Raw genomic sequence first — 13,070 nt, 5'->3', positions numbered from 1 at the left:
TCTCAAGTGAACCATATGAGGTTTTTCAGGACATTTCTCTCTCTTTCCTTCTATTGTATTGTCTTAAGCTATGGCCCTACATACATAATTCACTTCATTTTTGGGCCACGTTGCCTGGTTCCTTATATACAGGTCAGTATTTTAATCCCATTTTTATGACATTTCAAATTTGACACGATTACTGTGTCCTTGTTGCCATGGGTAACTTCTGTCCAACAGGGCTCTGCCTTTCCTTGCTAAAGACCCAGTGTTCTCTGGGTGTGGTTCTGAGTCTCATTTCCTTACCTTACCCTTTTCAGCCCTGTCTGTCACAGTTTCCTACAATACCTCTGTTTATTGTTTTCTTGTGGCAATACATAGTTTTTCTTCCTTTTCCTTGAGATTCCTGGTCATTCCAGTGTTTATTCAAGACAGCTTTTGTCCTTCTACCCTAACAGGTCATACCTACATCACACAGATTTTACATCTGCCAGTCTGCCTGTCATGGAAAGATATTTCTTTTAGTGCCCTATCCTTTGGTCTTGCTTATGCATTGTCTGTTTTAGCTGAGTGTTTGCTCTCTTGCTCAGTATATTCATATGCTAGGGACTGTGCTTTCACATATACGTGGAAGACTGACTTCTTTGAGCCATTTACAAATGAAAGTCATCTGGTTACGTGTCAGTTCTTTGTTTAAGCTTTGGTGGTTGATCACTTTGGAGAAATTCCTCCCACATCCTCCCTGTACTTTGTACATCTGAATATTTTCTTCAACACCCACATTGCTTGAGTTATATATTCTTCTCTCAGCCTCCATTTTATGGATGATTGGCCCTTTGGACTGCCCTGTCTGCTCCTTTGCTTCCTACTAGCATGATTCTGTAGCTTTTAGGATGGTGGTTGCTTCTGACACTTTGTCATACCCTATGGCAAAGCTCATATGCATTTGCTTCAGTTAGCCCTTCATGAGCAGTTTAACCTCATACAGGATCTTTTGAATGCTCATATTTATATTCCCTCTTCCTTGCATGTCGGTCTTTTTTGGTGTTGGACATGGCCACTATGTTGGTGGGAGTCTCACTTTATTCTCTACAGCCCAAGGTATGTTTGTTTACAAATGCTTCCTTTCAAAGCTGTGGTTCAGCTTTAGATCAATTGTTTTGTCTTGCCAGTCACCTGTAGGCTATAATCCATTCTAACGTTTGAGCCAAATGGCTTCTATCAATCACCCACGAGGTAAAAGGTTCCTTTCACTGTGAATCTTCTTTTCTGGACCTACACACATTGAATTATTTTGATGGTGTGTCATGTCATGGGTGCTTTTCCTCTCTTGGTTGTTTATCTTTCCTGTCTGTATCTCATTTATCCTAGATGTGGCCCCTACATCCTGCCATTTTTTGGTGGCTCTGTCTGCATCTAGGTGCAATCCTTATTGATGCCTTTGCTATCACCCTCGGTCCCAGTTACCTTTAGTTTGGTACACAGTTCCCTGTCCTCCAACCTTGATTGTTGTCAATGTGCCTTCAGCCATGACTGTTCTGATCTGTTCCTTTATGTTTACCCTCCAATGCAATTACTTCATGGAATCCAAACATTAATTTGCTTTTTTGTCCATTGGACAACATCACCTCATGATCTGTTGTTAGATAATATTGGTTAGCTGTCGGTTTCAGTTGACATTATAATTATCAACACAGGATATCTGAGTTAAGACAGTGCAATGACTGAGATAGCAAGTCTTTGCAGCTGTTAAGGAAAGAAATGAAATAAAGTGTTTATTTAAATAAACTTTAATAGGTGTTATTTAAAAGTTGTTTAGAAATAGTTATTGTAAAGTTAATTTCTGATAAGTATTGATATTTTAAACAAAACATGAATTTAAATCTAAAAATAAATTGAATTACAGTTACACATACATAGTTACTTATTTGCTGTTAGCAATAGGTTTAAAGTTAAATTGTAATGATAAGTTTTTTAATTAGTAAAGCTCAAATAGGGTTATCATTAGGCTTAATGTTAAATTTTGGGTATACAATTTCTGGTTAAAGGTGGGAGTGCATTTATAACAATTATAATATATATAAAGATTAGTGTTGAATATTTAATATAAATAAGCTATAGAAGCTAGATCAAACTTACTACATTGCAGTACTAACTCTAATACTAGCAGTAATAGTAATACTAGTAATAGGATGTTAAATATAATCTTAACTTTATTACACTTTACACTTAAAATTACAGTCAATATAATTATCAAATATGGTTAAGAATTGTCTAACAATTAAGGGTTCTCAGTTCATAAAGTGTGACAGATACTGAGGGAGTGTTTTATTTTCAAACCCTAGGTTAAAACATACTTTTAGGAAAATTAATTGCTAGGATGTACAATTTATTTGTAGGATGTGCAGGCTAGAGGAGAAATTGAAGGGTTTCTTGGGTAATGTTACAGAAGTGTAAAATGAGAAATAAAAATTGCTTAAAATGATGGCAAGATTTAGCAAAGGACTTAAACTTCTGCATGCCAAGTGAGCTTTTTAGAAATTGTTCGAGATACTTTTATATACCAACTGGCAATGAAACTGACAAAAGAGGAAGCTATATTAAATTTAATATTAGTATCCAAAGTGAATATGATAGTATTGTGGTTAGTTGAGCATTTAAATACAAAGACCATTATGCCATAGGTGTAGAATTTTACTACTTGTAGAATTGAAGAATAATAGAAACTGGATTCCAAATTTCAGGAAAGTCAATTTTGATGGGATTAGACACAATCTGGTTTCTGTTGATTGGACTAAAGAAAGGGATCTTGAACAGATGTGGGAAGCTTTAGAAAAAAGTTGATATGCATAGAGAACATACATATTTCCTGTAGGGAAAAAAGAGCAAGAAAGCAGAATAAGCCACTTTATTAAAGGCTTAAGAGATCATATTGGTAAATAACATAATATATTCAAGAAATGTAATCTTACTGGAAATACTAAGGACTAGGAATACTATAGGAAGTCAAGAGCAGTGGTTACAAAGGAAGTGAAAAGAGAAAAAACATTATATGTAAGAGGTTTGGCTGAGAGAACTAAATCAAATAACAAGAAATTATTTAGGTATATGATGGTTAAGCAAAAGTGTAGGATAGGGATTGGCCTCTTGAAAAGGATAGTGGGGAACTGATCTGGAAGATTATGAGATTATAAACTTATTAAATTATATATCTCTTCAGTTTATACAAAGGAAGATGCAAGTATTATACCTCAATCAGATGACTTAATGTATGGGAAAATATTGATGTCAAAGATATTACTTTAAGTTCTGAAATTGTAAGAAAAAAATTGAGAAACCTAAAAATTAATAAATCCTCTGGACCAGACAACTTTTATTCTAGAGATCTGAAGGAACTTAACAATTTTACCTCTAGTAAATATTTTTAAAGGTCATTGAGCAGTGCAAGAGTGTTATGAGACTAGAAGTTGGCTAATGTTAGTCTGATATTTAAGAGAGGTATTAAATATTGCTCAGGCAATTATAGGACAGTTAGCCTTACATTAGTAATTGAAAAGGTTTTGAAAAGTGTGATTAAAGATGAATAGTAAATTCATTTAAAGCAGTTTGATATAGTGTCAAAGAACCAGCATGGTTTTACTGAGGGAAAATCTTGTTTAGCAAATCTTCTAACATTCTGTAGAGATGTTAATGAATGTTGAGAAAGGAAATTCTATAGATTTTGTTTACCATGAATTTCAGAAAGCATTTGGTAAGGTTCCTCACAAGATACTTGTTACAGAAGTGAAATTTGGAAGAATTTTATTAAATTGGAAAGAAAATTGGCTAGAGAGTGAAAAGCAGAAAGTAGTAATAATTGAAGAAGATCTGACTGGATAACAGATACACGTGGTGTTCTTCAGGGCTTTGTTGTGGGTCACCTACTGTTTGTGATTTATATTAATAATAGTGACTCTGGAATTACTAATCAAACTTTGAAGTTTGCAGATGACATTAAGATTTTTTGCAGTGGTTAATATCAAAGATGCTGCAGAGTTTCAGAGAAATTTAGATTATTTGATACATTGGACCAATATGTGGTACATGATGTTTAACTATCCTAAATGTAAGGTGATGCATATAGGTTTTACAGTTCAAATTATCTATATAATTTAAATGGGAATACATTCAATTCCTTTGTTGCAGAAAAGATCTTGGTGTTGTGATCAAAAACCACTTAAGTCATCTAAATAGCAACAGAGTTAATAAGATTTGGGGTAGCATCTGCAGAAGCATTGAATACAAGGCAAGGGATTTTATAGTTTCACTGTGTAGATTACTTGTAAGGCCTCATTCAGAATATTGTGTACAGTTTTGGGCTCCATATCTTAAGGAATTGTTGGAGAGGGTTCAGAGTAGAGCCACTAGAATGATACCTGGGATGGTGGGATTGTCCTATGAGGAGAAACTGAAATCTCTAAACTTGCTTTCTTTGGACAGGATAAGGGTCAGAGTGGATTTGATTGAGGTGTTTAAGATTAATATTGTTTTAAGGCTAAAATAATATAGTTCCATCAAACTGTTTAGTGTTTAGCAATGAAAACAATGTGGCAAGGGATCATAACTTAATTTTGGCAGCTTAGGAGTTGTCTGCAATTTAGACAGTATTACTTTTCAATAACAGGGTGGTTCACATTTTAAATTAGTTGCCTGCAGGGTTTGTGGAAGCAGATCATTTAACTGAGTTCCAGAAAAGATTGGATGAATACTTTAGGGGTAGTTATAGTTGGGGGGCTAGAAGAGACACTCATAATGATCTAATTTTTGTCACTTTGAAATTTTATGATTGTGTACATTGTTTAACCCATGCTGAATATGCAACACTGCAATATTGTGGACGTAAAGCAACTTCTTGAACGAAGTATATATTTTAAAATAAACAGATATATATGATCATAAATTCTAATGAGACTGAATACTTAATATTCTCTTTAGTTAATTCGATATAATAATGTATTCTGTATAAATTTTTCATTAATTCTTAGTAACTCATCTCTGTTATTTTTATTAACTTTTTACATTTAGCTGTTTGCTCTAGAAGTTGTCATAATGGAGGACTCTGTAAAACTCCCAATAAGTGTTCTTGTTTATCTGGCTGGAGAGGTCCTACTTGTGAGGAACCAGTGTGTGATCCTGTTTGTCAAAATGGAGGCACATGCTCACAACCTAATCTTTGTATTTGTCCCCCAGGTTTCTTTGGTGTTGATTGTAGTTCAGGTAAGTCTTTTTTTGTATTGTGTTTGTCAAGGGAAGCTTCTGATATAAATTAGTAGTTCACATTCAGTTGCTGTTTTGACAAACTTGATTAAATGAATTTTTAAATATCACCAGGTATTTGTCATCCACCCTGTCACAATGGAGGCCATTGTATGCGACATAACCTCTGCAGTTGTCCAAAAGGTTGGATTGGAGCACGATGTTTGATTCGTACGTATTTCACATCCTATGATTAATGTTATGCTCATTGGTTGAACATGTTCACATAAGAGAACTTTTGCTTTAGTTTACTGTCTTTGTGTTTTTTAAATCACATACTGTAATTCTTAAACTTTGAAGACGTTTAGTGATCTGTCTGTAGTAACATATGTTTTAAGCTAGAATGTTAATATTAAAAGTCTTATTTTATTGTTGAAATATACACATATTTCCTATTTACAGCTGTTTGTGAACCAAGATGCCTCAATGGAGGACGATGTTGGAAACCAAATAAGTGTTCTTGTCCATCTGGTTGGAGAGGAAGAAGATGTCATAAAGGTTTTTTTTTTTTCTTTTATGAGCTTGTGAATGGGCAAAATTTTTCTGATATGCTAACATGTTATATGTATTAAGTATTTTACTGTGAACAACTCTGAACAAAAAATAGAAAAACTAAATATAACTGAGAAGTCCAAAATCACTTTTTTTTTACATGTAGGATTTACAGTCTTGAATTACACTTAATTGAATGACATTTATCTCATATGCTAACACGATATATGTATTAACAATTTTACTGTGAATATTTTTGAACAAAAAGTAGAAGAATTAATTATAACTGAGAAGTCCAAAATCATTTCATTTTTAGACATATAGGATTTACAGTCTTGAATTACTGGACTTCTTTGATGTTTAGAATGAAACTTGCATTTATTAAACATGAGAGAATACTTTATTCCAGCATGATATGGCAAGTTTTCTTCATCAGTAATGGATCATGTATTATTCTTTTTCCTATCTAAAGTGTTAAATATATCATCTTATTTTACATATCCTTGTTAATTAATTATTTAACTCCTCTGGTTAGCAAGTCAACATAAGATATACCTACTTGTTAATTCTTATCATGGAGATGGGTTTATTTATAAGATAGTTTTCACCTTTTCTTGATTTGTGATAATTATTCTGTTTTCCAGCAACATGTTTAGTGAGGTGTAGAAATGGAGGAACATGTGTGAAACCTAATACCTGTGTTTGCCCTCCAGGAGTCAGAGGACTGCACTGTGAACAGCGTAAGTTAAGTTGGTTACTTGTATTACATTAATTTATCAGTGAGCATCATTTCTGTATCTTTAATGTATACAATTTTCATAACACTTTTTTTAAATCCATAGATCTTTGTTTTAAAATTCCACAGTTTGAATCATGCTCAAATAATCATCTAAAAAAACTTTGTGTACTGCAGTAATTTTCACTAGTAAGCTACAAGCTGCATGGGTTGTTTAAAGCTTTAAAGTTTTTTAATAGCAAATCGTTATTTCTTTTAATGCACATATTTTACGATATCAAAATAATATTTAAAACTACAACAAAATTATTGCTCTTTTATTTACATCTGATCATTTTAATACAATAACATCATTGTATTTTCCAAGAACTTTATAGTATAAAACAGTTTGCATTATGTTACATATTACATTTTTATATAGCCTAAAATTTTAATATTAATTTGAAAGTTAATTAAATGTTAATCTGTATCAAATTTACGATATTTGCCAAAAGATTGTTGCACATAATTTTCTTTTTTAACCCAAATATATTTTAATATACAAACAATAATACAATTTATAATAATAGTTATTACAAATAATAATTTATATACAATAGTTTTAGAAACTTGCAAACAATCCTGAGTTTCATATCTGGTCTGAAACTGAATACTTGTCAAAGGTTCATGAGGTGCAAATTGATTTTATATTGACACACAAATACATTTCGTTTGATGGGAATGCTAGCTAGTTTTATTATTCGCACATGAAACTTTTCCTGATAAAAATATGTAATGTCTTCTTAGAAATACTAACGTCTGAAGTTAATTCACTGAAGTCTGTAATGTTTGAAATCTATAAACGTCACTGATCAAATATTTGTAGTTTTTCGATTAATGAGCACTTGTCACAGTTATAGCTACCGAGGCTTATAGTATACTGATGGTAGCATACCAACAATATTCTATATAACTGTCTCTTGGTATATCAATTTATAAACTTTAAGGCAGCATTCTAGAAAGTTCAGTTGGTAACAACATTTGAAGATATGCTAGTGCTTTTGTAAAACATATTTTGTTTATCCTCACACTAAAGAATCTTCAACAAATTTATAATATAAGTGGGACATTTGCAATACACATTTAACAATATAAGTTAAATGCATTTCTGAGTGTATATTAAACTGAAACAAACATACATATTAAAATAAATATATTATATGAAATCCATTAAAATATATTTACAATTATAGCTTTTGAAACAATTCAAGTATTCTTGATTGTGACAGTATTTTGATGTCCATGTCCAATACTACTTAATGCACTACATTAAATTCTTTTTTAAAATGCATAGAAACTTGGTATTCAAATTAATTAATTTTCTTCATTTATCGTAAATGTAATCCATAATAAACTGTAGGAATTAGATATTTTAAAATGATAATGGAACAGTATTATATGATTTCAAAGCTATATATACATAGTATGTTGAAGCAATATGTGTACCTTACCTTCTTCACAAGCTTGAGCTTTCAATTTGCTCTTGAAATATAAGTATTCTGACAAGTTGATTATGAATGAGGTGAAAGAAATCATGCCTATTAACATATTTAATAAACTTTGGTTTTATTATCAGCCTAATTGCTCTTGGGAATGGATGCTCAGCAGTAAATTTGACTGGAGCTTAGATATAAGATTCTCTGCTTGCTTTTTGAATTTTACACAAACCTACATGAAAGTTATTTGCCCTAGCCATCCCTAATTTACCAGTGTTAGACTAGATGGAAGGCAGTTAGTCATCATCACTCACCATCAACTCTCAAGATATTTTTTTACTGCTGAATAGTTGAATTGACCAATACATAATAATGCCCCATAACTGAAAGGGCAAGCATGTGTAATGCAAAGAAGATTCAAATCCACGACCCTCAAGTCATGAGTAGAGTGCCCTTAACCACCTGTCCATCCCAGCCTTTCTGCTTGCAATAATACTCTGAGTCCAGTTCTTTATCAACAGGTCTAGCAATATTAAAACCACAAGTAGAGATAACTTCCTATCTCATTCTACACACTGAGATCAGAATGCAACCAAAATAATTGTTACATTTTATTAATATAGTTTGCTCCTTTTTATTTTAATACCAAACTTAATCATAACTAGTTTGACAGTGTTTTGGAATTAAGTTTGTTTGTTTTTTAATGTTCACTGTTGGTGTCATCATGATTAAACCTAGATGGAAAATAAACCATTCACACGAAATTTAAAAATGTAAATTAATAATAGACATATATCTATTCACTTACATTACAAAGCCAACATGGATAATAGCTTGAGAAGTTAACCAAAACACTATTATAGAATATTTAATAAGAATTACAGCCCAAGATGCAAGATACAGCCAATATGTAAGTGTCTGTCAACTTTCATCTCTGTACATGTAGATGTTCATATAAAGGACATTATCATAATAATCTGGAAATGTTCATGTAATACTAATGAAATTTTTTTTTCATATTTAACAATTTGATTTAACTGAAAATGGTTCTCAGTTTAAGAATCAAAATATTGTTATAATATAAAATATAATTAATTTAATTAACTATCAGTGGTTGTAATAAGTTACATAATAATTTTAATTTTTGCTATAAACACATAATCTGCATTAGCTAATTCAGAGTAAGCCTTGTTTATTGAAGTATGATGAGAAATATCTTCAGATGCTCCCTTGCTGTTCCTTTTGAGGTCATTGACTTTACAATACAAAGGTAAGCATCAGGAGTTGGAGAATAAGGATAAATGAAGCAATTATAATACTTATTCAGTCACCTCAGTTTACTTCTGCCAATGATCAGGAAAATTTTTTTTTATAGCCATCTGCTCTGAGAGTTGTTATCGTGGAGGAAAATGTGTTAGTCCTGGAAATTGCCTATGTTATCCAGGTTACAGTGGAAATAACTGTGAGGTTTCTCAAAGAAAGAACATTCAGAAACGAAAATACCAAGTAAGTGTTAATTTGCTATTGTTGAGAAATATTTACTTTAAACATTTACATATTGTAAAGAATTATGAAAAGAAGTGAAATACTAAAGTATTTTATAAAAGTTATGTTAATACATAAATAATATATCAAGCAGTACAATGCTAGCAAAATTATATTAACAACATGTAACTTTTTGTGAAACCTATTTTGATGTATATTAGAAAAAATATATATGAGAAAGTAACAAATAATTACAAATGAAAAGCATGGAATAATATGAAATGTTTATGAAATGTTTCAATAGGAAATATTTGGTTAGTATAAGAACAAAGTATTTTCAGTTTCTAATTGATAAAATATTGTAAGATGATTTATGGTAAACATGTGTGTCTTAATTATGAACTTGTATAATATTTGATACATTCTGTTATGCAAGAGTAATTTAAACATGAGATTGAATTGATATAACTTTGTAACTTCCATCAAATTTGTAGTATTTTCATCATTAGACACTGAATTTATAGGTTAAAATGATAATTGTTTTCTTTATCAAAATTCAGTTTCATCATCATACCACCTAATTCAAAAAGTAAAACGTTGATTGTTTCTATGTAAAAATGGCTCGTTTGGGTTGAGAAAATATTTTATGTAGAGGAGCGAACAACGTTTTGACCTTCTTCAGTCATCATCAGGTTCACAAAGAAAGAAAGAGGTAACTGACCGGAAGCTGACCACATGTTTGAGGGCAGTGTTAGATGTTTGAATATATAATTTTATATTATTTATTATATTATTTTTAATATAGGTATAAAGGTGTTCCTTTATATTGGTTTATTTTGGGTTGTTGTATAAGTAAGGCTTCTTTAATTTTGTGTTTATGTTTGTTTCTTTATTTAGTAATTCAGTGTTTTCTATGGTTATGTTGTGTTTATTTGACTTGCAGCATTCGAAAACATCTAAGCACGCCCTCTACATTCCAACACTCAGTTACACAACCCCTTTCAAACATGTGGTCAGCTTCCTGTCAGTTACCTCTTCTTTTTTTGTGAACTTGATAATAGTCGAAGAAGGTCAAAATGTTGTTTGCTCCTCTACATAAAATATTTTCTCAATCCAAACGACCCGTTTTTACATATATATTTTTCTCTACAAGTGGGTTTTCTCAACATCACTGATTATTGATTATTTCTGTCTATAGACAGGTAATCCAGTTAATGAAATTTAAAACTTTCTCACCTGGCATTTTGACTTGATGGGTAGAATAACACTTCCATAATTAGACATCCAACTCAAAAGTATAGTTTATTTTTACCATACAACTTAATATTTAAAAACTTATCTTCTGATTAGTGTTCGTGTTAGGTAAAACTAATTTATTTTGAAAATAAATGATACATGATATTGACTTTTTTATATAAATATCAAGTAGAAGTGAGCAACTTATTAAGATTTATTTACAGATAAATAGACACAGACATGGCTACAGGCTGCAGAACCTGTTTACCCACTTTCATGGTGCATAAAGGCATGGCAGTAATGATTTACCTACTAACAAGAACTTTGCAAACCAAATAGCAATTCTGTATTTATGTTTGGACAGTTTTATTGTACTGCAATAGAAGTTTACTGCTTTAAATGACAGCAAGCACTCTTAACAGAGAAAAGGTTTGTTGATTTCTTTTAATATCATGAAGTACTTTTGTTTCAAGCCAATATGCTAAAGTGACAAGAACTGTCAACCAACCATATCACTTACAAAAATTTGTTTGTTGGACTGCTAAAAAAAAGCTTTTAAAAATAATTTGTGCAAGTTTGAGAAAATTTATTTCGTATATTTGTGAGTTTCATTTGATGTAAAACCCTTAGTTTTGGAGAATAAAAATAATCTAAGTTTATCAAATGAATCAACCACATTTTGTCTACTGAATTTCATGAATTTTTGTATTAAAAACTAAAAAGTCTTATGGATACAATTTTGCTCTTCAAAATTCATCTGTTAAAAAGAATTCTTCTCTATCTTAAACCTAATAAACACCTTGAATAAAGTTTCATTTAAACAAACACTTAAGAGTTTTGACAATTAGTATAATAAATGAATGACTAAATAACTTTATAATCAATACCTGTAGAAGATAACATGTAATCAAATATCAGTATTTTCAAATACTTTATACAACTCTTACAATAGTTGAAATAAATCAGATGATGGATCATCCCTCTACCTTTCAAATGCTATTTTATTGTTGTATTAACTTCATTAAGATATACAGTGACAAGTATTGATGGAAATATAAATATATTGTTCAATCACATCTTCAGCTTTTGAGACTGTTTGAAATTATTTTGATTGCTGAAAAGACTTTGTAACTACCTTTATTTCTTTATTAAAATTTTTATTGAAACTATTTATAGCAAAAACAACAACAAAGAAACAATAACATGGAATATGAAAGTTGAATTTTATTTGTGAAATAATTTGTTTTCTGCTTGCTAATTTAAAAATTTCATTACTTTGAATATTAAGTTAGTATTGAAATTTATTATATTAAATGTAATCCTTCAGTGTTTGATAATTACTAGACTTGAAACCTACTTGCACTGATGTTAACTAGATGTAACAGAACTCTTTACACATAAACCTTTCTTGTGTATTAAGCCATATAAATATATGTAAATCAAGAAAAGATAATTTTCAATTTGTATGACTTATTTTGAAGAGATAAAAATGTTTAAGTGTTAATGAACATATTTACTATGGATAAGTAAATATTCCAATAGATGTTGTATTTGTATGGCTGTTTGTTTGTTTTCTTAGATTTATGAATATAGCTACAAAACAGATACCAATAATTTATTTTAGAATTTCCCTTTTCCTAATAAGATAATTTGACATAATTTTTTCTGTTATAATTATGGCTGTTAGTAAGATAAATGCCCTTTTCACCTTCTTTACCTTTGAATTGTCTTTTTTTTAGTACCAAAATTTACCCATCAAGTACAACAGTCATTTTAAAATATGTACATGCGTACTCTTATACAACCAGCTTGTGTAATTGTTTAAATAATAATCTCAACAATTTTCAAGAAAATATCTTTCAGATGCTGTCTTTAAAAATAAATGGATATAATATTGTTGGATTACTTTGAAATTAAAGACCTTGAGCTGACTGATGTGATGTTATATTTAATATATATATAATGCTTCTGAAGTGTTTATTCTGAGCTACTAAAGAATATAATTAGTGTGTAGTTATATTATGCCAGTGCTTGTATGTAAATACTAAAATCTACAAGTAAAATCTCATTTACAATGTAGCCAGAGGACTGCTCTTGAAATAGTTTCACTCTGTGATTGTTTGCCATTCATCAATTATCAATTTTAAAGCTGTACCAAACACATAAATAGGTCACAAAAATGACAGAAATAAATACAAACTCAATAAACATTTGGGCTATTTGAAATGTCATAGTAATTTTTAAACAAGAAATTAAGAAATTGGCTTGAAGCTAATTTTTAATTTTAATGTCGTTAATAGATTTTATGAAGTGCATCATCTAATCTGTCATATACATAAAGCAAACAAAAATTTGACCAATAAATTTTGAAC

The 13,070-nt window shown here is 30.5% G+C and overlaps 1 protein-coding gene across 5 annotated transcripts in view; it reads left to right on the top strand.

The window, feature by feature from the left end:
* The window catches only part of LOC143244874 (von Willebrand factor D and EGF domain-containing protein-like), a 98,701-nt gene that overhangs the window by 84,428 nt on the left and 1,203 nt on the right, over nucleotides 1–13,070 (top strand). For 4 of the 5 annotated variants that reach the window (XM_076490342.1, XM_076490351.1, XM_076490332.1 and 1 more), the window contains 6 exons: nucleotides 5,044–5,235; nucleotides 5,350–5,445; nucleotides 5,677–5,772; nucleotides 6,411–6,506; nucleotides 9,353–9,483; nucleotides 10,923–12,777. In XM_076490342.1, the coding sequence (XP_076346457.1) occupies nucleotides 5,044–5,235; nucleotides 5,350–5,445; nucleotides 5,677–5,772; nucleotides 6,411–6,506; nucleotides 9,353–9,483; nucleotides 10,923–10,985 (674 nt within the window). In that variant the 3' untranslated portion in view covers nucleotides 10,986–12,777. Of the gene's footprint in view, nucleotides 1–5,043; nucleotides 5,236–5,349; nucleotides 5,446–5,676; nucleotides 5,773–6,410; nucleotides 6,507–9,352; nucleotides 9,484–10,922; nucleotides 12,778–13,070 lie in introns of those variants that run through there. The other variant, XR_013025370.1, reaches the window with a different exon arrangement.

The sequence above is a fragment of the Tachypleus tridentatus genome, chromosome 1 (genome assembly GCF_004210375.1).
Source record: "Tachypleus tridentatus isolate NWPU-2018 chromosome 1, ASM421037v1, whole genome shotgun sequence".
Taxonomy (NCBI): domain Eukaryota; kingdom Metazoa; phylum Arthropoda; class Merostomata; order Xiphosura; family Limulidae; genus Tachypleus; species Tachypleus tridentatus.
This window is presented reverse-complemented; position numbering and strand designations above follow the sequence as displayed.